This window comes from Epinephelus fuscoguttatus, linkage group LG22 (genome assembly GCF_011397635.1).
Source record: "Epinephelus fuscoguttatus linkage group LG22, E.fuscoguttatus.final_Chr_v1".
Lineage (NCBI taxonomy): Eukaryota > Metazoa > Chordata > Actinopteri > Perciformes > Serranidae > Epinephelus > Epinephelus fuscoguttatus.
This window is the reverse complement of record NC_064773.1, coordinates 29,211,449-29,238,384: the sequence shown is the minus strand read 5'-3', so window position 1 is coordinate 29,238,384 and position 26,936 is coordinate 29,211,449. Positions and strand designations below refer to the sequence as shown.

Genomic DNA, 26,936 nt, shown 5'->3' with positions numbered 1-26,936 from the left:
TATGCCTGACAACTGTTTGGGTTAGCCCTGCCCCTGTGTCTTCAACCTCCACTACAGTTAACACGCAAATTAACATTTATTTTGAAAATAATTATGACAATTAGGGGATGACTATTTAAAAAAGAAAGAGAAGGGGAAGAAAATGAGGGGATAAGGAAACAAATTGAAAGGAGGAGAACAAAGGAAAAGAGTGATAGTTGCAACTGAACATGGGCCTACTTTGTAGTTTTGAAGGAAGATGGTTGGTTTATTATTTTATGTATTCAGAGAGCAGTATTATTATTTGAAATGATTATTTATTGCATAGACCACTAAAGGGTGCACAGTGCAGCACTATTTTCTTTGTTGTTACCTAAGACAAATGATATATAAATGATGTGTAGTGAATGGTGCTATTTTTACTAATTGCTGGGTGCAAATAGTATAGATCTTAAGCATACATTAAAAAGAAAAAAAGAAACATCTGCACATGTGCTCCTGAGGTCTATGTTCATGCAGTACAAATTTACAGTATGCACGTAAGCCTCAGGAGCTGATTTCCCTGAGGCCTAAGTACATACCACCCCCATTTTGTAGCAAAAATGCCTAAAATGACATACCCAAATTAAATGACTGTAGCTTCTGAACCGCTCTGACTACATGCATGCATGAGGTCTTGCCAGAAAGAAAACTATCTGAAGTTCCTTGTGACGGTGTCAGAAACACTCTAGGTGATACAGAGACAGAGTAATGGGCCTCTGAAATCAGTAAAAAATTGAAGATTTTGCCAAAAATAAAATAAAAACTGTTTTTCAGGATGAATAACTGTCTGTGGCTTCATCTGAGCAGGTAAATGACACTATGGGGCTGTAGGCACACTATCAATGAACATTTGTTTCAAATTTGAAGAAGACTGCTCAAAGTATGACCATTCTACGGTGTTTTTTCCATCAAAAGATCCAGGCGGAGCTCCAAAAGACAAGTCGGTCACTCAGCTTCAAAACAGTACTGTCAGTGATCAAACAACACTCAGCCAGGTTCAAACATTGTACCTTATTGAAATCAGGTGTGATTATCATAGCTGATGTTGTTTTTGACACAGAAACACCATAAAATATCACCAAATAAAGCCATATGAAACATGAAAGTTATGATCCCACTTTCTAGACGGTAGTGAGAGTGAGACTCTTACCTTTTATAAAAGAGCTAAGTCCCCGCTAACGGCTCCACATAAAATCGCGAGTAATCCTTTAACTTTTCATGTCGAAAAACGACATGACATGACTTGTCACCACTCATCGCGATTTTGGACTTTGTGAGTTTAGGCTGCTGTGGTGCGAAATACATAATAAATAAAAGAAAAACAATGTTATTTTTTAAAAGTCGAGAGCTTCCCGAATCCGGCAATACCAAACAACACATGGTGTAATGACGTCGTGCGCCTGGGAGATACCATTTAACAGAGGAGGGGGCGAGTGAGGATGTCGGCATCATGGCGGAGTTAGAGAAGGTTTTAAAGCACTGCAGCAAAAAAAATTCCCTGCAGTCCCAAAAGCATTTCTCGAAAGACCATCACTGTAAAAGAGACATCTATTAAACTGTTAACAGGACACCTTGAGCTGCAATCAAGAACAATTATGTTATAATGAATTTTTGTTCCATGGAGGCTTTTATTTTGCACCTTTCTATAAAAGTTTTGTGGACGTTTTTTTCTCTGAGCTCCACAGAGCACTGTAGCATCTTTTAGCTCATTTGTTCAGTTTTGCAGCTCATAGATTTTCAGTTTTCTTCAAAATATTTTATCAGATGCAGCAGTCAGCTGTTTTCATCAAAGAACCCCAAATTATCCAGTTATGCACTACTTACTACTGAACAGCAGACAGACAAAGTTAGCAATTAATTGGTGAACACAGCAGAGCATTTAGCAGCTAAGTCAGATATTTCACTCTGGAGTCGGTGGGGACTAAACTAGAACTAAAGGGAGAATCAGTATTACACTCACATTTGCCATTAAAAGCATTCTAAAAGAATGCTATTGTTGCCAAATGTCTACTAGATGTAAATAGGAAATGTAATCAAAATTGGCTGCAACACAAGCCCAAAGCATGATCAAACCACCTCCATGTGTAACAGTTAACAAGTGTTCTTTTTATGAAATTCTGCATCCTTTTTCCCCCAAACATACCTTTGCTCACTGTGTCCACAAAGTTCTATTTTAACTTCATCAGTCCAAAGGACCTGTTTCCAAAAAGCACAGGTGTACAGGTGGCACTGCACAGTAGAACAGTGCACCACCACCCCAGAATCTGATAAATCTTCCTGCGGGTCTTTTGCAGTCAAGCGGGGGTTTTTATTTGCCTTCCTAGCAATCCTATGAGCAGCTCACTCAGAAAGTTTTCTTGGTCATCCAGACCTCAACTTGACCTCCACACTTCCTGTTAACTGCCATTTTGTAATTACATTATAAACTGAGGAAACAGCTACCTGAGACCACTTTGTTATCTTATAGTCTTCTCCTGCTTTGTGGGCATAAGTAATTTTAGTTTTAAGAGTGCTAGGCAGCTGTTTGGAGGAGCCCATGGCTGTTGATTGACAGTACAAGGTTTAAGGAGTCAGAGTATTTATAAAGCTTTAACATTTGCATCACAATTTGCATCACCTGGCCTTTCCTTGTTTCAAATGTTTTTATTGTGAAGCAGCTTTCAAATGTACAAGGTACAAACTGTGTTCACATGCTTCTTTTCCAAATGAAAAAATACAGGTAGGAAAACAGTACAGCCGCACTGCACCATCACTCTTGATAACAACAAAGAAAACATGAGAAAAATAAGAATAAAATATAAAATAAAATAATAATCAAATCATTTCAAAAAATGAGCATACACACACACAAAATAATCCCTCCCAGGGCTGCTAGGGTCCTGTGTCTCCTGCTAGGTGGGAAACCAGAGGATGCCAGATCTTATTAAAATCTTCCAACTTATTATTGATTGCAAATCGGATTCTTTCAAGGTGAAGCGTGTCCATTAGGTTTGTGATCCACATTTTCAGTGTTGGGGTTTCTTTATCCTTCCAAAATAGTAGAACTAATTTTTTTTGCAATAATAAGTCCATATGCTACGAATTGTCGTTGAGGAGGCCTTAGCTTATTTATGTCCTTGGATGATCCAAAAATTATCGGGTTTATCTTGACTGCAAGTATTTTGGACATCCAGGTGAATATGTCAGTCCAGAATCCCTGTAATTTTGTACAGAGAGCATAACTGTGCAGCAGATTCCCTTCTTCCAAACTGCATTTGTCGCACAGCGGGGAGACTTCTGGGAAGATTCTGTGAAGCTTTTCCTTGGAATAGTGTAATCTATGTATTATCTTAAATTGGATGAGACAGTGATGTGCATTTATAAAACAGCTGTGGATGTATGCTAGGCTTTCTTCCCAAATGCCATCTTGGATCTGTGTGCCCAATTCTTTTTCCCACTCACTTTTGATAGCATTTGTCGTTGGACAGCTTATATGTTGTAGCGCATCATGTAAACGGGATATCACATGGTCAGATCCCAAGACCCCTTCTAAACAACTGTCCAGCCTGTCAGGCTCAGCATTTTCAAACTGTTTAAGATGTGTTTTTACATAACTTCTGACTTGCAAGAATCTAAAGAAATCATTCTTTGGCAGTCCAAATTTTTGTTGGAGATGGTGGAAGGATGCAAATGATCCATTTATGTACAGATCCCCAATATTACGTATGCCAGACTCTCTCCGTGTATTAAAGGTTCCATCTAGGGTGGAGGGAACAAAGGAAGGCTTCACTGATATTGGTAGATTGAATGAAAGTTTTCTAAGATTATCACCTGGCCTTTCCTAATGATGACTGTGAACAAGCCATAGCCCTAACAAGCTAGTCATGGTCCAAGACCCTGGTAAAAGTTGTCTGAAAGCTCAAATGTCTTGTGGTGCCCAAATTTTTGCATGGTGCTCCTTTCTTTTTTCACTCTAAAACTGTACAAAACGTAATACACTAATCTTGCTTGAAATGTTGAAGAGCATGTTTCATCCTTAACATCTTGCCTTTTAAGATCAGTTCATCTTCTACAAACTTGACTATCCACATTAAACAAAATTTCGATCAGGGGGACCCACGCTTTGTATGCCACTGCCATTCAGAAAACATCTTTTTCAGGGACATCCCTGCTTATTCCAACAAAACAATGCTGAGCCTCATTCTACACATGTTACAACAATGTGGCTTTGTTGTAAAAGACTGCAGGTACTAAACTGGCCTGCCTGCAGTCCAGACCTATCTCCCATTAAGCATGTGTGGCGCACTATGAAGCACAAAACAATACAGTGGAGACCCTGGACTGTTGAGCGACTGAAATCACATATGAAGCAAGAATGGGAAAGAACTTAATTTGCAGAAATTCAACAATTCAGCTGAAAACATGTGCTGCCCCTAGCACACACTGGAAGTGTCACGCAGCAGCTTGTCAACTGATGACCACACAAAGTTTTTACTATTTTTACGGAAAGATCTATAATTTCTCCACCTCTGCATTAGCTTAAAAATCATGTGTGGACAGCCCATTATGAAACTTTATTTTTCATCTGAAGAGCCGATTTCCTGAGCTATGACAGAGTTCTCTTTGCATCAATGGTAAGGAGAGGAGTCGAGCTGCTACAGGAAAAGAGTAACAGGGCTGCTACGGGAGCTGGTATGTACAAGCATAGAGCGAGTGGGAGAAAAATGTGTTTAATTACTGAGGCAGCAAGGCTGGAAATAGGACAGTGGCGTGAAGTGCCGCTGGGCAGCGCGCCCAGGAGCGCCGACACGTGTCTAGCCGCCGCCAGCGTGTGGTTGGATATTAAAAATAATAGGGAGGTATTTTTTGTTGCCTGGAGTTTGCCACCAGTGTGTTTTGGCCTTTAGTGTCCTCAGTTCCCTAACACTTACAAAGTGTTGTTAAATAAAGGGGACGTAACATAGTGATAAACATGCCTCTGTCCCAAGGTTTTTGGAACGTGTTATAGGCATCATATTCAGAATGAGTATTTATGCTTTTATTAAAAAGTTTATGAGTTGAACGTTCAATATCTTGTAGACTGTAGAAATATCTGTATACCTTTAGGGTGTATTCAATTAAATTTATGCCAAAAAGGATTTGGAAATCATTGCATTCTGATTTTATATACATTTCACACAGAGTCCCAACTTTTTTTGGCACCAAAATTGGGTGTTCTGTTGTGAGCGGGCACCAACTCAATTTTCGTGGTGGCCAATCAGTGGAACTTCAACTTCTAGGTCTGTCACATGATGCCCTTTGACCCGAAAATACTTTTTCTCATTGACTTACAATGAGAAAAAGATCTCTGTAAATCAGTGGACACATTTTTTTGAATGTCACAAATGACTCATTTCACTAACATTAAATAACAATCAGAAAGTCTAGAAGAGCCGGACTTTTGAATTATTTTATCCCCATAATTTTATACGTGGCAGATGAACCATTTTCTGAGCAATACTCATATGAATATAGGGGACCTTCTGCCAATGCTGTATCAAGGTCTTGTTTTCTTGCCTGGATAGTGCCCCACAAACCAGGTATTTTAAGCCAAAACGTGGTCTTTGACATATTTGCTACATAATAACATGCAAATATGGTGTATCAGTGGTTAGCGGGAACACAAAACCAACATTTTTTTCTGGCAGTTGGGTTGGTTACAAAGGTAGCACTGGATGAATGTTAATAGGAGGTATACAAAATGCCAGTCCTGTCTCTGTTCCCTTACCTTCGAAATAGCTTCCCCTCATTGGCTGTGATGAATCCACCTTTTTGTCTCCCGGCATGGTCAATCCTGGCATCACAGCTCAGGTTCTTTGGCTTGTAGCAGAACCAAGGCTCACCTGAACGGGGGTCAGTGTAGTTGCACAGCAGCTGGTGGGTTGGACGTAGGCAGACGTTACAGACAGCAGTTTCAGAGAGTGAGCCTGAGCGGAACAGGCTGTGGAAGTAAATTCTGTCAGGATGTTCTTTGTTCAGCCTTTTCAGCACTGGGATAGCCTCACTAGGATGAACCAGCGTCACCTGATTGGATAGAAAACCAGAGTTTTCACCAAGTCCAAGTCATGTTGAGTCATATTAATAAAGACAAATAAAATCAAAACCACTCAAAGATGACAATCTCTCAAAAACTGTCTAAATTCACTAAACCACTCCCCCAAATAGCGACTGTCCAATCATAGCCTGGCAACTGTAACTAGGAATTGCAGATCTGTCAAGCTTTGCATTTCTCCATACTTGAAGTGGTGTGAATAGTAAGAGAAATACATGCATTTAAAGTGTTTACAGAAGGTTGTCTTGTTTTCAAGACTAAAACCATAATACGGAAAAGTGTAAGAAATTAATTATTATAATTAAGCGGTTGCCTGCTCTGATATAATTGCTATTTTTAGTTAATGATGTTAGCAGCCCTGTCCTGTTCTGTTCAATTGGATTTTATCTGGTTATCCAGACAACATGTACACCATACACATTACCCAAACAGGGTTATGTTAGTATGAAACACTCCGATCTTATATTTCCCTATCATACCCTTAAGACTAGGACTGCAATAAAAGAACAAACCTGTTACTTGATTTCCATGTCTTTGATATTGCTCATCAAGTGGTGAGGATGCCTCACTGTTTCATCCCAATATCATGTAGCTATCAAGTGCATGTTTAAAACTTGTTTTACAGCTGATTTTTTTTTTCCCCCTAGGGAAAATTTGAAGCTGAGAAGATTTACAGTCAGCTTAGGTCCAGCTTTTGTATAAAATGAAAAAGTCCCATTGTTTCTAAAATCTTAAAATGTGAAGGCTGAATCTGCCATCGAAAGTTGACAGGCGGAGCAACAGTAACTTCAGGGGACGGAGTTTAGTAAACAATCAAATAGAAGATGACAATGGCCCTGTGGGTCAAAACACAGCTACATTTCAGAAAACACTACAACATTTCACAGTACAAAAGTGAGACTCAAACTGAAAAGGTAGTTACTATTGGACAAGGATTCCTTGAAGCTGATTGGAAACACTGTCTGTCAGTCTGTGACAAATGTAAGTACCTCTTCTTCTGTTTGATTTCCAGTGGACTGGATGCCTTGCAGCACATTGCTGTCTCTTAAGATGCTGACACATCAAACCGACATCAAAGAACTAGCGGCAACAAAAGCCAACTGTTGTGTCGTCTACATCGCCTCAGGTCGCCCTGTGTCAGTTGCATTTGAACACACTACAAAGACTACATCCGACGGCCAAGTAGCACGTACGTTCTGCACCTGTGTGAGAGGAAATAACGCAAAAAGGGAAACCGTAAGTCCGAGGAATGCATGAGATAAACAATGTAGCGGAGTGAGAGACTGGTACATCAGCTGAGGGGTTTCCTATCTGTGCAGCCCCACACCGGAGCACCTCCACGGACTATCACATCCAGATGGTCCCGGTGTTTCCTCCGCAGGCTCCACTTCACTCAGCTTCACTCAGCTGCCCGACAAACCCGCTGCTTCTTCCCACTTTAACCTGAATAACAAACCAGGTCTCAGTGCTCCAGTTGGATCCAAACGAAGAGCTGGGGCTAGCTGGGAAGGTAATGGAGGCTAACTGGCTGTGCTTCCCTCCGGTCATGCTGCGGCTAACGCTCTGCTAGCCTCACAGCTAGCCCCGGTTTGTTATTCAGGTTAAAGTGGGAAGAAGCAGCAGGTCTGGCAGCTGAGTGAAGTGGAGCCTGAGGAGGAAGCACTGGTTAGCCCCGGTTTCACTACAGGCAGATTCACTCGCTACAGGGGCGAGGAAATAAAACCTGAACAGCCAATCAGAGTGATGTCTCTCACCGACAAGCTCCGCCATCGCTTCAGCATGCTCAATCGGTCGAAAAGCCGCCGTCGCCGAAGTGCCGATGGTGCGGGACACACCGCAAAAACTAGAGTGACAGATGCTCATCGATGGCCCGACTTTGACTGACGACCTTCAACCGTCAGCTTGGTGTGTCAGGACATTTAGGCCTCATTTACACCGCAAGCGATGTGTTCGCGTAAAGCTTGCGAACAGTTGCTGTTTACTAGAGAGGTCACAACACATGCAAACATGAGTTTGTGTCTCTTAGGCCTTCAGCAAAATCAAATCAAATCAAATGAGAGAGGTCACAACACACCCAAACTCATGTTGTGACCTGTATTGTGACTGCTTCCTGAACGCATTGCTTACGGTGTAAATGAGGCCTTGTAGATTGGGAGCAAAAGATAAAATTACATTTCATGTAATCCTAAACAGTTTTGCCAACTTGGCGACTTTTTCGCTAGATTTAGTGATTTCATTTCTAAAAAGCAACAAATTCAGCAACTTAATCAAAATCAAATCAAATCAAATGTTATTTATATGGCACCTTTAATACAATTATGCAGCCCAAAGTTCTTCACAGAGCAGGACTAGAACATAAATAACATCACACCATCAGGGAAAAGACAAGAGATATATTTATGTTATCGATCTTATGCTCCCAGTTCGGACAAGCAGTCAAAAGAATGGGTACAGTTGGGTCAGTTTCCAAAGTCACACAATAACACAAATCCCCGATTGGCAGGCAGTGGACCAGAGACTCATCGTGGTCTGTGGAATAAAATTACTATATCTGCCAATAAAGTCTGGTGGCTTTGACAAGTGCAGAACATAACAATATCAGTTTCCCATTGTAAAGGGCTGTCTGACAGCAAGGTGAAGCGGGGAAAATATTCTAAATATGGCTATATGTGGCTAAAATACATTTTGCTGCTCCCCCCGTCCACAGTTGCCAGACTCCTTTGACAGAAACACTAAACGTCACAGCTCCTATGCCATTCAAATGCTTTGTTGAATTTAATTCACCAAAGATGTAAAATGGTTTTATTTCTGTCAGAGTATTTTTAATAACATTTTGTCCCACCACCATTTCCTCCCTCCTTTCACATGTAGCATCCACATATTTCTGGACGTGGACATCCATAATAATTTGTAAATTCATCAAATTCAGTGCTCCATATTGCTATTTTTCAAGCCACTGTGACGTTAGTCATATTCTGGATGGAGCATACTGGACCCTGTGGTCCCTCCACCTCACTCCCGCCCATGAGACTACTTAGCTGGAAGAAGAGCAAACAGCAGCTTTGGAGATGGACCCTCAGGTGCCATCAACTCTTTTCACAGCAAAAGCATTCTAACAGACCAGGAGTCTGGCAGAGAGATACCGTGGGTATCAGCTATGCAGACTGCAGACTTCTAGACGGCAATTTCCTGTTCGAAATAAATAAGGTTAATGTTTATCGTATTCCGGGAGTAACAGATCCGTAAGTAACAGATCCGCAAATGCATAGGCGTAGCGGACGCGGGGTACGCCTGGGACATGTCCTTTGTCCCCCGCACTTTTTTTTATAACCGCTCAATTCGTTTTTAACATGTGGTAATGTGTTTTTCCGAGCCGTCTTTAAACGCACCACCAGGCAGCATACATATGCTGTCGTGTTGTGATCTGAATCAATCACACAGACGAGACGTGTGCTGCTGGGCAGTGCTGCTGTGTGTTCACTATGTTCAGCAAACCAGCCAGCAAGACGCAAAAAAACTTTGTACAGTTTCTTCCAAACAAAGTTGAGTAATGCTGTTGCATATAGATAATGTTTGCTAAATGATGCCTAATTAATAGATGCCAATATATCAAGTTAAGCTAGTTAACAAGAATACCAATGTTATTGTTACCTATTGTTATTGTTACATATATTTTTTTAAATCTTTACTGCCACAATATAAAGAGCAGGGTCAGGGTGGAGACAGTGGACCAGAGGCCAGCAAGGATGATCATGCAGGGTCTTCACAAGTGAGAAGAGAATACAACTGGCTGAGAGAAAATATCTATAGCATAAAAGTGACTTTGAAGTTAATTTCCACAGCTATGTCACCACTACTATTCTTAATTCTATTCATGAATTTTGCTTTGCACATGTATTATCTATATTATTGCAACAGATAAAGAGGGACAGGGAGAAACCAGGCAGGTATTTGGCACTTAATTATCTGGCTACTTACCCTGTAGATGCTCAAGGGTCATTCTGTGTCAACTCATTTAAAACTTTAGATATTGATAGTATATAATTTTAAAGAACCTCTTTAGCCACTAAGGAGAGATGCAATTGAATGCGAGAGGATGATACATCACTCAATAGACCTCTGAACAATTTGTCCCCCTCACTTCTGAAATGATGGCTATGCCCCTGTCCCGACCTGTGACAGGCAGCAATGTTCTGCAAGGCATCCAGTCCACTGGAAATAAAACAGACTGACAGAGAGTGTATCCAATCAGGGTCAAGGAATCATTCTCAAATAGTACCTACCTTTTCCAGTCTCAGTCTCGCCAAATGTTGTAGTGTTTTCTGAAGTGTTGTCTTGTTTTCTTAAGTGCTGTTGTTTTCTGAAATGTTGAAGTGTATTCAGCAATGTTGTTTTGTTTTCTTAAAATTTGTTTTGTTTTGTGAAAATGCTGTAATGGTTTTCTGAAATGTTGATGCATTTTGACCCTCAGGGCCACCGTAGAAGATAGATTACACGCCTGTTGTACAACCGCATTCAACATGATAGTTTTTAGCATCACCTCAACCTGCGCGTCTCCTTCCCAGAGTAAAGAGAATACAGCAGAGTAGCTCCCATTGAGATGATCCACCACTTGCCCAGCAACACCTGCACCAAGCTCCAGGTTGTGGAGTCGGGCGAGTAAGAAGTCCCCCCCATACTTCTTGGAATGACCATGGAAATCAGACATTTTTATCATAACCTCTAGCTGATCCCCTACATGCCACTGTCCTCCTCCCCTCCTTGGGAGAATGGTGAAGGTGCTGTGAGCTGGATCACTGGAGTTCTCTGGGGAAAGAGGAGCTGGCAAAAGTGGAGTTTCAGGCCAAATAATGGAGTCTAGTAGGAGGCGTTCCTCCAGAGCGTCCTCAGGGGAGAGTGGCTGGAAGGTGCAGGAGTCGTGATGCATGTCAGGGTGAGTGGTAAATCTCTGGACGATGACGGTGGAGTTCACTTTTTGCTGAAACTCGCAGTTTTGCCAAAACTGGGTAAAGAAAGAAATAGTGACAAATATGCATCAAATAAGTACACGGAAAGCAAATTTACTAAATAGGCAAAAGGGTCATGAAGGCCAAAGCTCAAAATGAGTGAAATATAATTTTAGGGTCATATTAGTGTTATGGAGCAGGTGAACCCAAACACAGGCGATGGCCAGCCACAGGAGCTCAAAGAGATCACTTTATTCCAGGGAAACAGCAACTGAACATCACACAACCAAATCAAGGACCCAGCAAAGACTGAACTGTAAACCAGGACTTAAATACGAACTAGTCTGACGAGGGGATGAGGTGCAGGTGGAGGAAAAGGGCGGAGGAGCTCAGGTGAGGGGAATAAGGTGATGAGGCAGGAAGGAAGAACAGGCAGAGAGCTGATTGGCTGGGAAAAAACTCAGGAGCAGGCAAGGACAAATGAGGCTAACACAGGGCAGGTGTGTAGCTGGGTAAATGACGGAAAGGCACCGATTGGGGAAGTAAGAACAGGTGAGTGAAACTAATTTGTCACTGACGAAGACAAAGGCAGAAAACACACAAAACAGGAAGTAAAACCAGACATGACACATGAGGAGTGAATCTACAAAACCAAACAGGAAACAGCTTAATTTTTTTTTTTTTTTTTGTTAATTTTTATATACTTTATTAATCCCCGAGGGGAAATTCAGTTGCATGAATACATGTACAGTAAACATGAATGAACATGAAATGAGAAAGAACACAGACAGAATACTGAACACAGTCATAGAGATAAGCCTACAAACAACTAGGAGTTAATAAGAACTGTTGATCTGTTAGCTGCAGGAACTTCTGCCTTTCCCAACTTCCCCTGTGGCCCTTACTCTGTTGTTGGTTATTGATCCATGGAGAAAATGTATATTTTAGTTTGTAAACAACAACAGTAACTCAGGGTAGGATTCAGATTCTGTATACAATACGAATACAATATTAACAGGCAATTTTCCCTTTAGCAACCTGCGCAAAATCTTAAATGACTGAGTTGGGTTTTTTTCCCCACCTGGACCTTTATGCTCTGCCACTTCTCCTCTTATCATCATGCTGGAACTTGTGACAGGCTGTTATGCTAACATAACTACCACACATTGACCTGTGTAGTTTTTTGTTGAGCCACGAGCGTCATGTAGGTTTACATTACCAAAAGTTTATGACAAAATCACTTGACACCATGGCCAGAGAGGAGAGGGAGAGATGCTGTACTGCTGCCAGAGGGGAGTTGCGGTAAGTCCCTAAAGAAGTCCGGTAAAGTTCATAAAACATTCAGGACACCCAGGTCTAACAATGCCACAGTTTATTCCACACTACTGAAGCTGTTCATGTTTTTGGAACCACTATAATAATTTCACTTTCAGCCACACTTGTTGTTGCCGTGGGTAACATTAAACATTTCAAATAGGAGCCATCATTCAAGTGATCCCACTAAAAATAGGTTCTCACCTCCAGAAAGTCCATGTTGTGTAGCACTAAGATTAAGGCAGCCATGGCCAGAACGAGGAAGATGACACTGTACTCCCTTCTTGTACAAGCTCTGGCCTTCATGACAGTCCTGATCTATGGCCGTAGCACAGCACTGTAACCACTTCCTCTGGTACTGGAATGAAACATAAAAGACAAAGAACAAAGAGGTAACTGAAACCTTGTTATGCTGAATATTGAACCTAATTGTGAAATTCTCTCTATACAAATAGTGTGACATGTCCAACTTTCAGCTATCATGACTAGATCCAGTCTTACAGGTAATTCCTTTGATCAACCATCAATCAAAGCCACAACCAAAGACAGAAGCCTCTCTCTCTTGCAGCTAGGAAACCCAATATTGTACAACATCATGTACTGTACATGACGTACTGTAAATATCTGAATCAGGCATGGTATATGCACAGGTAGTGGCGATCTAACCAGCAACACAGACTGATGATTATGTCTTCCCTGTATTTAACATAAAGAATCTAAATATTAGACATAATTAACACATAATATTTACCATGACATGCCTACTGCTACTTACCCCCCATCACCAAATAACATACATAAACATAATAATAATTCTTAAACATCCACACCAATTGCCAACACCATCCTCTCCCATCTTGTCTTTTGGTTCCTCCTGGAACATTTATATTGGTGTTCGTACCTGCAGGGAACTCTTTTACACGACCACCCTGAAGCGGACAGGTAAGGGTACGTCCAAGGTCCCTTAAATTTACTGCTAACCACCTTACCTAACAGTTTAGTCCCTCCCACTTGGGAACACATGCAAGGAGTCAGGAGTGAGGAGCGAGGATTGCTGATTAATGAGACGGCCTTACTCTGAAGCGTCACGTAAAGCGACGTCCTTTTCTGATGACGGTGGCACAGCTGGATCTGCTGCATAACGGAGCCAGCGTTTGGCGTACATCCCAAGTCACATTATATTCGCTGATCAAAGCTGTAACCCCCACCCCCCGCCGTCATGACTTTGGTCACACACTTTTGCATGTACTACCATTGTTACTGAGTCCTTTGCCGAAGTTTGTGGCAATTAAAGAATGGTTTGTAGCCCTGCCACTGTCACTGTGATGAGCATCATTATCATTATTATTATCATCATCATTATTACCACTATTATTAAATCCACTCGCCATCATTCAACAAGTCAGCTGCTAAGTGAATAAGACATCAGACCTGTCAGTCTACCTCAATCAATTCAATTTTATTTATAAAGCCCAATATCACAAATCACAATTTGCCTCACAGGGCTTTACAGCATATAACATCCCTCTGTCGTTTGGACCCTCACAGCGGATAAGGAAAAACTCCCTAAAAAAAACCCTTTAACGGGGAAAAAACGGTAGAAACCTCAGGAAGAGCAACTGAGGAGAGATCCCTCTTCCAGGACGGACAGACGAGCAATAGATGTCGTACAGAACAGATCAGCATAATAAATTAACAGTAATCCGTATGACACGAGACAGAGACAGAGACAGAGAGAGATGCAGGACAGACGGTAATGACAGTAGCTTACAACATTAATGAAAGTAATAATATTAATTAATATTAATATTAGTATTAATAATTAATAATTAATATTACCTACAAGCTATTAAACATTATTCCACTCACATGACATGCAGGACAATTGATGATGGGCAAATGTGTGTGTGTGTGTGGTGTTATATCAACACGTGTGGTTCTGGACATGAGCAGCTGCACATTTAACAGCCACACATCACCGACAGTCCGCTGAACAACACAACGGGTTGTGAATGAAATAAACTTAATTACAACATGACAGTCTTGCACGAAATATCATCAACGTTACTCTTTGTAGTCACGTAGGCATGTGAATTACAGCGTTTCATTGCACAGAATGCATGTAACGGGTACTTACACTTGCGCTGTTTCTCCACCATCTCGTTCAAATGAGCCAGATGTAGGGGGCGGGTATTTATACATCAGGGCCTCAAGCTGAAAAAGACTTCCTGTTAGGAACCTCTTGTGTTGCCTTACTCATCGCACCTAACAGATCCCTCCTAACTCCTAACGATAACTCCTTACTGGCAGGAATAACAGACATGAGACGGCCTTAAAGATGGCGGCACTCGAACGACTTCCGGTTCAAGTAAGGAGTTAGGAGTTAGCAGTATAAAATTAAGAGACTTGGGACGTACCCTAGGTGCTATGCCACAAACAATGGGTGATGTCACGGTGGCTACCTTCATTACTTTTACAGTCTCGTGTTAATGCATAAGTTAAACAATAGAGCAACTTTGTTACACAGTATAGCAGACTATTTTTTACTGCACAAACTCTCATTAAGTTAACTGATGCTTATTAAACTATGAGCACACATGCACCGCATGATCCAAGCTTGTTTTTAACTCCCCTTTCTTTCAGGCGAGGCAAATACTCATTCTAGCACCTTACACAAGACACATAATGAATCATGGTTTAAATTATTCTGTAAATACTGGCGTTAGATATTCAATAAATAATGCAATTAATTAACTGATTCTAATGTGCAAATATGCAATGTGCAAAATATTCCGTGCAACTCCTGCTAATAAAGTGTATACTAGTCCATACCCACTGGTAGCTTTGTCACCTTCTACCAATGCCAATCCTCAATGCCTATGTGCAGTTTCACATAGATTGACCACGTCAGTGAGTAGAAAAACATGGAACAGACAGAATGACACACTGACAGTTTCTGTGATTATGTACAGCATACCATACCATGACTTAGTCATACCAAAAATTAGAAAATAAAAAACATTCAGCCACAGGGGGAGCCACTCTACCACTGTGCCAAATTTCAGATGGATTGACCAAGTCAGTGAGGAGAAAAACATGGAACACACACACACACACACACACACACACACACACACACCAACAGACAGAGTTTTTGTCATTATATAGTAAGATATTAACTAAAGTCCAAAGTACAATCATTGAAGCACTTTGTTAAGTTGCCCATATAAAGTGCATGTATCCAAGTCCAGCTGTGAAATATTTACAAGGCAAAACTGTCACTGGTAACTCTCTTTGTTACACCCACAAGGAACACTTTGCAACATCATGTCAAATTTGAATCCATTTGACACTGCAGTTTCACACATATGTTGCACATGTGTTTTCCCTCTCATGACACAGATCAGAATAGCCTTCTGCAAACTGTTCAAACATATTTCTGCCAAGACAACAAATGCAGTTGATGTAAGAGAAATCAGACAGTCTGATCTAAAGAATGCAGATATTCAGAAGTTCAGCTTGCTGCAGCTTTGTGCTTGAATGTATACAGTATAAAGGTATCATGCTTCAGAAACAGCCCATTTTCTCTGAACCAGTCACTAAATGAAATAAATGGAATTTGAATTATCTGCTGACAAACCAGTGTTTGAAAAAAAATGTATTAGCAGCACATTGTACTTTAAGTGTCAAAAGTTAAAGTCTTCATTAATAATCAACTGTAGTTTTTACTCTACATTTATCTCAAAGTTATAGTTCCTACATACTTCACAGGTTCAGGCTGATGCAAGGTGTACTTATCAAATACATTATAATTTATCGCTGTGGGTGATTATACAAAGTATTTAAATTAGCCCCACCTTTAGCAGCTGCAATATTAAAGTGATATGCACATAATGTTTTAATATATTGTAATACAATAATATACATAGTTCTGACATGCAATTGAGAACAAAGAACAATATCTATCTGAAATGTAGAGCAGAAGTCTCAATAAAACTTAAGTATTAAAGGAAAATAAAAGTCCCTCAAAAGTTCACATGCATGTTAGAATCGTTGGTGGCAACATTTAGTTTTCACATGTCTATAAAGGGAAACTCTAAATGTACTTTAATTGAGCATATAATGTGTCTTACCTCAGCAGAGAATCGTGTGGAGAGAACACAGTGATGATATCTTAGCAGGTTCTGCACTCTGTCCTGCTCATTTGCCGGAAAGTTTGTTTTGTTTGCTGGATTTCCTGGTAATAAATGTGAGGGTGGTGACTTCAGACAGCACTGGAGCACGCTCACAGCAGTAACAGACAAGGGTATCTCACCGTTATGACATTAAACACTCCCACGTGCCAAATGAGGCGCCTCAGTGCGGGAGTCGCTTTTGAAGGCACATCTGTGACTATAAAACACTAAACCCATTTTAATGTTGAATGGAGGATGATGTGATCATAAAAAATTCTTTATAAAAGACAGAAGACATATTGTACAGAGTAATGTAACAAGAATGTTGTCTATCTGCCTGTTCTGCGTAGTCAGAGGGCTGCGTTTTTAATAGTTTTTGCAAAAAAAAAAAAATCTCATCAGCGATTACCTCAGGAGGTGGAGGCAACAGGTATAACAGGCTCTATTCAATGAGGCTACGTATCAGGATTGCCATCTGTCACATCTCTGAGTCACCTTTGTCTCACGCTCTGAACAAACCAAGGCCAGTCTCACGCCACAGTGAGTATTCGATAACTGAGTATGATGCGCTTCCACGGCGTTTCATCTCTGGCTGGTTGGTCCGTGATCAAGCCTGTTCTCTGTGCTGCAGGCCGGAAACTTCCGCTGCTGTAGCACCTGCCCGGTCACCGTGGTGAAGTTAGTTTGACGTTGGATATTTGACGAAGTTAGTTAACAAAGCATGCATATTAATGAAGGAGCGCCCACTGAGCGCAGCTTCTTTGTGGCGGAGTTAAGAAGAGTTACCGCAAGGAAGTCAACTTTATATATTTTGAATAAAGATATAATTGGGATTATTAATCAACTTGTTTGCATGAATACGTGCTTCTTCATTTTGTTTTCATTATATATTGTCACTGAGTTAATCTAGAGTGTGTGTATTTGACGTAGGCTAGCTGATACCACGGCATAATAATTGTATTTTGATTTAATGTTAATCTGTATGTCTAATCGGATGTTAAGAATCAATGTTGACCATAGTGGGAAGAGTATGCGTCCCTCACACGTAACATATCAAAGTATACGACCTGGTATAAGGAAAACATTAAATTTCTTTGATATATCACATGGTGAGACTATTTTTCATCACAAGAGGAGCCTCCCTGATCAAATCCGCCCATTTTTGGCCAGTCAAATACCCGTGCGCTCAGCGCGGCTCGAGTTAGTTCTTCTGTCCTTAGTCTTTTTCCGGTCTTCGTCAGTTCTTAGTTCTCCTTAGAGTCTATTGTTAGTTATTCCCTGTTATTCTTGCCGTTAGTTCTGCCGTGCTTATTCGTGTTTTACCTTCTTGTCGTGCGTAATTTTTTAATTACTCTCTTAACTCTTTTGTGCTCACGATCAAAGTTATTTTGAACTTTTACATTTTGTCGATTCAGTTCTCTTTTATCTCCAGTGTTTTCAACATTTTTGTGCGTAATAATAACTTTGACAACAATATCGAACGGCCAACAATATTGTTTTCACCATTATTATAAGCAAGTAACCAGAACAAAGTAGACCAGCACCTGCAGACCAACCTCTTCGCTCATCGGAACCAGCAGCTGCCAGCCACTTACCACAGTGGTCCTCGTGCCAAGCCCAAAGGCCTTCTGCAGCATGAACAAACCCATTGGGGCACCCGCAGGACATCTCAAATTCAACCGCTTCCACCCTGCTGTGAGACAGCCTGTTCCATTCTGCTGCAAAGACCAGGAGCTGCGAAGCGACAGTCCGGGGCCCCAAGAGGAGCTTCGCCTTTGATCCCCACTGCTAAAAGTAAGAAAGAACTTCCATAACTTGAGTGAGCTGCTGTGCGGTGAAGAGTGAGGTCGAGCAGGAGGCTTAGTTAATTATCTTGATTTTAATTTAGGTTTCATTAGGCCTATGTGAATGCTTTTGCGCATTCCTGCGTTCCCCATTTATAATAAAGCTTAACATACTGTGTCCCACTATCACCAAACTAACTAACTCACATGAGTGTTACTTCTCATTTCATTCCATTTATATACTGTTAATTTTGTGTTGTGTCATATAATCATCATTTGCTATTCATTTATTCAGCTGTTACCTATTTAGCTTAAATAAATCTTCATTTATCGCCATGTCGTTGTCTGTGTATATAACTTTTTGACAGGAGCTGAGATCACTGTATAGAGAATTCATAACCTATCCTATAACCTATAATCTATCTATCTATCTATCTATCTATCTATCTATCTATCATCTTACACAACTAGAAAGTTATATTGTGTATGCATACAATGCATTTTCACTGTTAGAAAAACATATGACACACACACAAAGTAAAATTCATAACATTTATTCTGAAAACCTTTTACATCAGAATTAAACAACTAGTTTTAATTTTTTTTTTTCAATTATATCAAGTGTTTGAGATTTGCATCGAGTTAACAATTCCAAAAACAAATAACGAAATGGCATTTTTACAACTTCCTTTTGGTTTGATAGGTTTATGTGCAAATAAAAATACATGTTAGCAAAACAAAAAATTTTTGTTTAAAATAAGTTAAGCAGCTCTACGCATATCCCAACAGCCATCAGTGATACTGAGTGTTTGCCATAATTTTAATACCACCGAAAGAATTCTGATCAGCTAATCAGAAATTAGGGTCAGTTTTGAATTAAAGTCCTTTTCTCTCTCTCATTTCCATTTAACAACAACCCGTCCCCTTATCCTGGAATTAATTGTAATAGAAACTATAAAACAAAACATACAACATACTGTATCTACAAGTCTTCTTTGATTAATCCAATATTTGTGCTTGACACAGAGTGCACACTGCGTGTGTCATCTTCTTTTATTCTATATTTGTGAATCTCATCAAAAAGTATCTGAAGCCAATTACATGGCCTACATTAAGGACTTTCACATCTTCAATAACAATACCAATGCCATTAGTGGCTGGAAAAGATCCTCCTCCTCCCTGATGATTAACACTGATGTTTATATAGTCCTCACGCTCTGTTTCAGCTACGTTCTATCCTCCTGAACCACCCAATCAAATACAAGACAGTTTGTATAAAGTGTTTTTCTGATTAAACTGTGTCTGGTAGACCCATACAAAACAGTATTAAAATCAATTTTCCCAGTCAAATTTTAAAAAGAAAACTTGAATTGGGGTCCTAAGATATATTGTGTATGAATACAATGCATTTATTCCACTTTCAGATACACAAATAAAATTACATCAACTGTGTTACAAGTAACTGAGTTACTTTGAGTAAGAACATTAAGTTGGTTGAAATTCTACAAAGACGCACACAAAATAAAGTTGTTATGATGAATACAATACGATAAGACTGAGTCAGGGTTTACCCAACTTTTTTTTTTTAATCGGCCAATATGGCCATTAATATTCCAGAATTCTGGCCGTATAGAACAACTGCCTGCCATATGTTTTAAATAGCCACATAACAGCTCACATTTAAACATGAAATGAAATATGCTAAATGAAGAAATGGCCACTTGAACAGAGTAACTTATCACAGGTTCAGTAGCAGAGGCAAAGGAGGAAAAGGACTGGGTGCACTAAGCGTCATGGCCATGTTCATACTGGATGCGGAAGCGCCCCAAATTGTTAATTGTTGTACAGCCGCCCATCAGCAGTCACCTGGCCACTCACACCAGAAACGCATTTCTCCACGCTGGTCAGCGAGTGATTCTGCTCTCTGCTCTGCAAGGACGCAGTCTTTGGTGGATAAATAGATCTATTGGCAATTAATATCTGAAATTCTGGTCTGCATAATATAAATCAATGAGTGCATTTACATGGACAGTTTAATTCCCTTTTCATTCAGAATGAAAGTTCATTCCTATTAAAAGTGATCTTGTAAACATCTAATTCGGAATGAAAATGGCCAGTGCGAAAATTCATTCCGATGTAAGGGGCTGGAATATTCCGTTTCCAATTCCAAATGGAAGAATTTTTGCACTTGTATGCACTCAATCCTTCCTTTAAGTTCATTCTGGTCTTTCTACTCATGCTCGTTTTCTTGCCCTTCTGGCGCGATGACATATATAGCTCGCACGACTCGTTACACTAACCAGTTTCTATTCGCCAAAGCATGGTCTTCTACCTCTCTGCTCCTCCTCAACAGACGAAGCATTAGCAGAACAAGGTGGTTGTCGTACTGCTGCTTCAAGAATATAAGCAAAACAAAGCTGAAAAAGGCACTAAGAAAAGCATCATCAATCATCTTGTTATCCAGAAAGAGGACAACAGTGTTTTATTCAAGTAAACCTAAACAACACGTAACATCCGCCCCACCCCCTATCCAATCAGAAACCTTCCCTGCCCCCAACCTTGTGCGGATCCGAATAAAGGTGATTAAAAGGCGATTGAACTGATCGCCCGTATAAACCCTAATTCAGAATGAATATTTCTCATGTAAGCTACCTGCAAAAACTTTAATTCCAAATGATTTCATTCATATTTATTTCATTCCGAATGAGAAGCCATCATGTAACCACACCCAATAACATCAGTAATATTTAGGCTCTTTGGGCATCATATGATAAAGGTTACACAGTATATACTATTAATGCATTTATTTCTTCATTTATTTGGCATATTTCCCGCCTGACATGTTGGTTATTAAAATTTTCATCTGCAAAATTTTGAATCCAGACTTTTACAGTATTTTCACACTCTGGTATCGAGTGCTCCAGGGATGACGTTATTCTGTTGGCTGACGCAGATGTTAGCATTGCACTGGTTCTATCATCAAAAAGCCTGTGGGATTTTTCAGTTGGATTTTGGATTATTGCTGAAAATAAGCTCTGTGGCAAACAGATATTGACGCATTTTCTTCAGCCAGCAAGATAATTTTTTTTACAAATGAGGGCCATTTTCATGATTATGGAAGTCTAAATGCAATTGAAAGATGTAAAAAGCTAACATGCTAATTGCACTATGGTCACATGACCTAACATCACCACCATAACAAGACTGTAAAGCTGTGGGCTCATTTGAGATGAACTGTGCCTCCCCTGTAAAGTGGCTAAGACCAGGAGGCTGCAGCAGGAGGCGGTGACAAAAAGCCACGGTGAAGTTGGAAAGTTTCCAGCAGCGTTCAGTGTGTACAGGAAATCATAGAAACACTCACATCCTGTTGTCCAGTTGTTAAAATGTTATCAGACCCGTAATTCAGTTTGTTTACAATCTCCAGATATTTTAATTATGACACAGTAACCTATTAAAATGCTTTACAGGCAATCTGTAGTTTGTGTTTATGGTTCAACCTCTATTTTATATTAATTCTCTTGTACATTTCAATCATATCAGACCTGTCCCCCTCAAACTACATAAATAAATTAAAAACATCAGCCTTACAGTCAAACACAGAGGAAAGACATAAAAGACATCAGCTTTCATTAAAGATCACTCAGATATAGTCAGGGTTTCACATCTGTACAGATGGTATTTTAAGAATCCTCACATCTCACTGATCACAAGTCTCTGTGTTGCTTAATACTTCAATAATTAAAACAGTCCAATGTTAATATACAACAAATAAACCTTATGCCATGGAACAAAATGTGAAAGTCTCTTAAACTTGTTTTAATCACAGATCTTATTTCAGGCATCTAACCTAACCAAAACCTTTTCTAAAACCCAATGACTTTTGAGACAAGCGAACCGGGAGTGCTAACTCATTTCCAGGTGTTAGGACTCATTCCTGGCGCTTTTTATTGCCACTTTTATTTACCTTAATGATTTGAATTCTTCTTCCACCTCTGCATACAGGGGATTTTGTACTATACTGCATTAAATTGACAGATTTAGAATGAAGTATGGCCTCTTTGTCTTTTATTCATACTCAGTGTCCAGTATTTCATCCACTGTCATCATTTTTTATTATGCTCAAAAAAATACAAGTATCGACCACTGAGGAAAAACAGTTTGGCTAACTGCTTACTGAATACAAATGAGCAAATCTAACAATTAAAATAACACTTGCAAAACACTAAACATTAGCTAATATATTAGAGTTCAAGAGCATGAATAGTACTAATTTCATACCTAATCACTTCAGTAGTGGGCGTAGTTAACATTTATATAGCTAGCTATGTTAGTGCTAGCTAGCATCTGCATATCATCTCCCTAGTTGTAAGAGAATAACTTCAACCACTGCTCATTTTAGAAAGACCATCACAAGAAAATGTGTTCTTTGTTTAAATTATCGGACGATTAACGGACAATGCATCATAGTCGTTTGTTCCTGGCTTCCAGCATTAGCTGGTGTAGCTAGCACTGTTAGCTAAGTTAGCTTTTCACCTCAAAATAAAAGTTCCCATCTGTTGATACTTTGTCGAGGGTTAATGTTAGAATCGATAGTCTGAGGGTAGGGGCACAAAACCCCAGGGAAAACAAATGACAAAGTTCACATGGACACTGTGTGGACATCCTGCCCTTCCTCTGGATCTTGTAGCGGAGAGGCAGAAATCAGCCTGAGTTAGCTGGGTTTGCTTAAAGATCCTTAGGGGCTTAGTGCCAGGCCGCCTGTCACATTTTTACCCAGAGGTTTTGTGCCCCTGTCCTCCAGTCAGGCAGACTTGTTCTTGCGGACCATCCATTTTAGCACTAATTCAAGTCATAGTATCAACAGACGGCAACGTTTTAATCAAGAAATAGACAACTGGAAAAAGACAACTTTTCAGCCACCTAACACTTGCAGCCACAAACAAATGTCTTTGATCCACTGTCCATTTGATAATCTAAAGAACATGTTTCCTTGTGGTGATCCTTCTAAAATGAACAGTGGTGAAAGTTGCTATATTCTGTAATGATCCATGATTAAGGAGTTGATAAACAGAGAGCATTAGCTAGTGAGCTATAATGTAAAAAAAAAAAAAAAAAAATTCTACTTTACTACACTTTAAACAATTCTGATTTTTTCCTCTCCTAACCCTAACCAAGTGGTTTTTGTGCCTAAAACCACTTGGTTAGGGTTAGGAGAGGAAAAAAATCGGAATTGGGTCACTTGAACCATGTAGTGTAAAGTAGGCTTAATTTGCATGGGTCTAGAACTTTTCACATCTAAAGACTACATACAGTATTGGCTGATGTCACTAGTGTTGCAGGATGGAGTAGGAGTACCGTAGTACTATGTTGCCTCACGTACCACTACTGTGGGATAAGTTCAAAGTCCAATTGCAAGAGGGTGAGTGTTCATGCGCTGTCCAATAACGGCGTGCACTGGTCAATAACGGCGTGCGCTGGCCACCTGGCACTCAATATGCTGCTGTAGTGGTTTGTTTTCCAGACGTGAGTATCTTTGAGCAGTGAAAGTTATTATTTATTTCTTTTTACTTGTCGGTAGTGATTTGTTTTCCACAGAGCTCTATGTGCAAGCATTGTACTTACATTTGCGACTAAAAATAGTTTTGTGCGAGCAAAATAAATCATTCAGCACGCAGTGTGAGTACAGATTTCAATCAGCAGCAGAAACGAAAGGCAAATCCTGCTGGCTGTGGGTTGAACGGGGGTCACAGACGGGAATACGGCAGTCAAATTGCGGCTCCGCGGCACAAGATAACGGCTTACCGGCGACAGAGAAGTCCGACTCCAGGTCCAGTAGCCTAATTTCCTCTTCCGTTGGTGTCATGACTGCCCAGTAGTACCTGAACAGCTGAGCCGTGGCGGCACACAGGTATGTGGCGTGTCAGAGGAGAAACAAGCCATTCACATTTCTCTCTTTGTGGCAGGTAACGGTCCACAAACCTCACCGCACTTTAGGGACTGTTCTTTACTTGTCAGGGGAGGAGGGTAGCTGGTTGATTTTTATTTTATTTATTTATTTATTTTATTTCAATCCCCCCTATGTTAATCACTTATTGATGCTGTTTTTGAAGTATGAATAAGTCAATAAGTAATTTATTCCATTGAAATATCATTGATGTATTATAGAAAAGTGATTTATCTTTTTATAAATGACAAAAGGCACATCTGCCTGATTTTTTTTGTGGTATCATGATACTACTCAGAACTGTGATACTTTCGCTGGTATTGTACCGTGGGTCCCAATTTTGGAACCGTGACAACACTAGATGTCACAACCATTCCATTCGGAGTTGCGCAGTGAGGCGGCTCGGGTGCCGCTTAAAAAAGTGTTCCCCCACTGCTCTCTCAGAGGCCCAAAGTGTTCCCCTACTTTTAATTTTGCAAATTAAGCACTGGCCATGCCTTTAGTTTGTTTGTTCTTTTATGTAAAATTCTGTAAATTCTGCCACTGTCTATTTTTCATTTAATCTTTATTTACATGAATATTCCCATCGACATTCAAAAGCTTTTTTGCAACAGACAAGACAAATAATAATAAATATAGCCACAAGTAGCAATTCCTGGATTCAGCCCGGCATGGACCTTTAAGTCCTAAAAGCTGGGGTGGATCAAGACCTCGTACAATACCTTTGTCTCTACCGAGCCATGCTACTCTTTGGAAACACTGTTGCATCCTATTTGTGGACTACAGAAACGTTTTGAGGATATGCTTCAATGGCTTAGTTAGAAAAGTTCAGTAAGTTTGCTGATTCTGGAACAAACTTTCACTGATTCATGGCCAAAGTTGCAAAATGTAATTGACCTGTTTGGAACCGATGGCTCCCCCTAGTGACAGATCTCACAATAATTCTTCATAAGTGGTTAAACATTAGGATTTAACACACCCTGCAAGTTTTGTAACGATTAGAGGGAAAAAAAATCTGCTAGTTTGATTTGTGTTATGCCACGCCCTTTTTTTCTTTTTTTTATGTGGGATGCCCCCTAGTGGTTGATTTGAATGAAACTTTCAGAAAGTGTTGCTACTACATACAGTACAGGCCAAAAGTTTGGACACACCTTCTCATTCAATGCGTTCTTTATTTTCATGACTATTTACATTGTAGATTCTCACTGAAGGCATCAAAACTATGAATGAACACATGTGGAGTTATGTACTTAACAAAAAAAGGTGAAATAACTGAAAACATGTTTTATATTCTAGTTTCTTCAAAATAGCCACCCTTTGCTCTGCTTACTGCTTTGCACACTCTTGGCATTCTCTTGATGAGCTTCAAGAGGTAGTCACCTGAAATGGTTTCCACTTCACAGGTGTGCCTTATCAGGGTTAATTAGTGGAATTTCTTGCTTTATCAATGGGGTTGGGACCATCAGTTGTGTTGTGCACAAGTCAGGTTAATACACAGCCGACAGCCCTATTGGACAACTGTTAAAATTCATATTATGGCAAGAACCAATCAGCTAACTAAAGAAAAACGAGTGGCCATCATTACTTTAAGAAATGAAGGTCAGTCAGTCCGGAAAATTGCAAAAACTTCAAATGTGTCCCCAAGTGGAGTCGCAAAAACCATCAAGCGCTACAATGAAACTGGCACACGTGAGGACCGACCCAGGAAAGGAAGACCAAGAGTCACCTCTGCTTCTGAGGATAAGTTCATCCGAGTCACCAGCCTCAGAAATCACAAGTTAACAGCAGCTCAGATCAGAGACCAGATGAATGCCACACAGAGTTCTAGCAGCAGACCCATCTCTAGAACAACTGTTAAGAGGAGACTTCTTGAATCAGGCCTTCATGGTCAAATAGCTGCTAGGAAACCACTGCTAAGGAGAGGCAACAAGCAGAAGAGATTTGTTTGGGCCAAGAAACACAAGGAATGGACATTAGACCAGTGGAAATCTGTGCTTTGGTCTGATGAGTCCAAATTTGAGATCTTTGGTTCCAACCGCCGTGTCTTTGTGAGAGGCAGAAAAGGTGAACGGATGGATTCCACATGCCTGGTTCCCACTGTGAAGCATGGAGGAGGAGGTGTGATGGTGTGGGGGTGTTTTGCTGGTGACACTGTTGGGGATTTATTCAAAATTGAAGGCACACTGAACCAGCATGGCTACCACAGCATCCTGCAGCGACATGCCATCCCATCCGGTTTGTGTTTAGTTGGACGATCATTTATTTTTCAACAGGACAATGACCCCAAACACACCTCCAGGCTGTGTAAGGGCTATTTGACCAAGAAGGAGAGTGATGGAGTGCTGCGGCAGATGACCTGGCCTCCACAGTCACCGGACCTGAACCCAATGGAGATGGTTTGGGGTGAGCTGGACCGCAGAGTGAAGGCAAAGGGGCCAACAAGTGCTAAACACCTCTGGGAACTCCTTCAAGACTGTTGGAAAACCATTTCAGGTGACTACCTCTTGAAGCTCATCGAGAGAATGCCAAGAGTGTGCAAAGCAGTAATCAGAGCAATGGGTGGCTATTTTGAAGAAACTAGAATATAATATATGTTTTCAGTTATTTCACCTTTTTTTGTTAAGTACATAACTCCACGTGTTCATTCATAGTTTTGATGCCTTCAGTGAGAATCTACAATGT

The 26,936-nt window shown here is 40.3% G+C and overlaps 1 protein-coding gene across 9 annotated transcripts in view; it reads right to left on the bottom strand.

Moving 5' to 3' along the window:
- The window catches only part of LOC125882475 (NXPE family member 3-like), a 60,047-nt gene that overhangs the window by 17,346 nt on the left and 15,765 nt on the right, over window positions 1-26,936 (bottom strand). For 3 of the 9 annotated variants that reach the window (XM_049566181.1, XM_049566172.1, XM_049566180.1), the window contains one exon: window positions 5,768-6,063. In XM_049566181.1, coding sequence (XP_049422138.1) covers window positions 5,768-6,063 — 296 coding nt within the window. Of the gene's footprint in view, window positions 1-5,767; window positions 6,064-10,631; window positions 11,094-12,555; window positions 12,710-13,340; window positions 13,353-14,488; window positions 14,566-16,484; window positions 17,133-26,936 lie in introns of those variants that run through there. The other 6 variants (XM_049566175.1, XM_049566173.1, XM_049566177.1 and 3 more) reach the window with 5 other exon arrangements.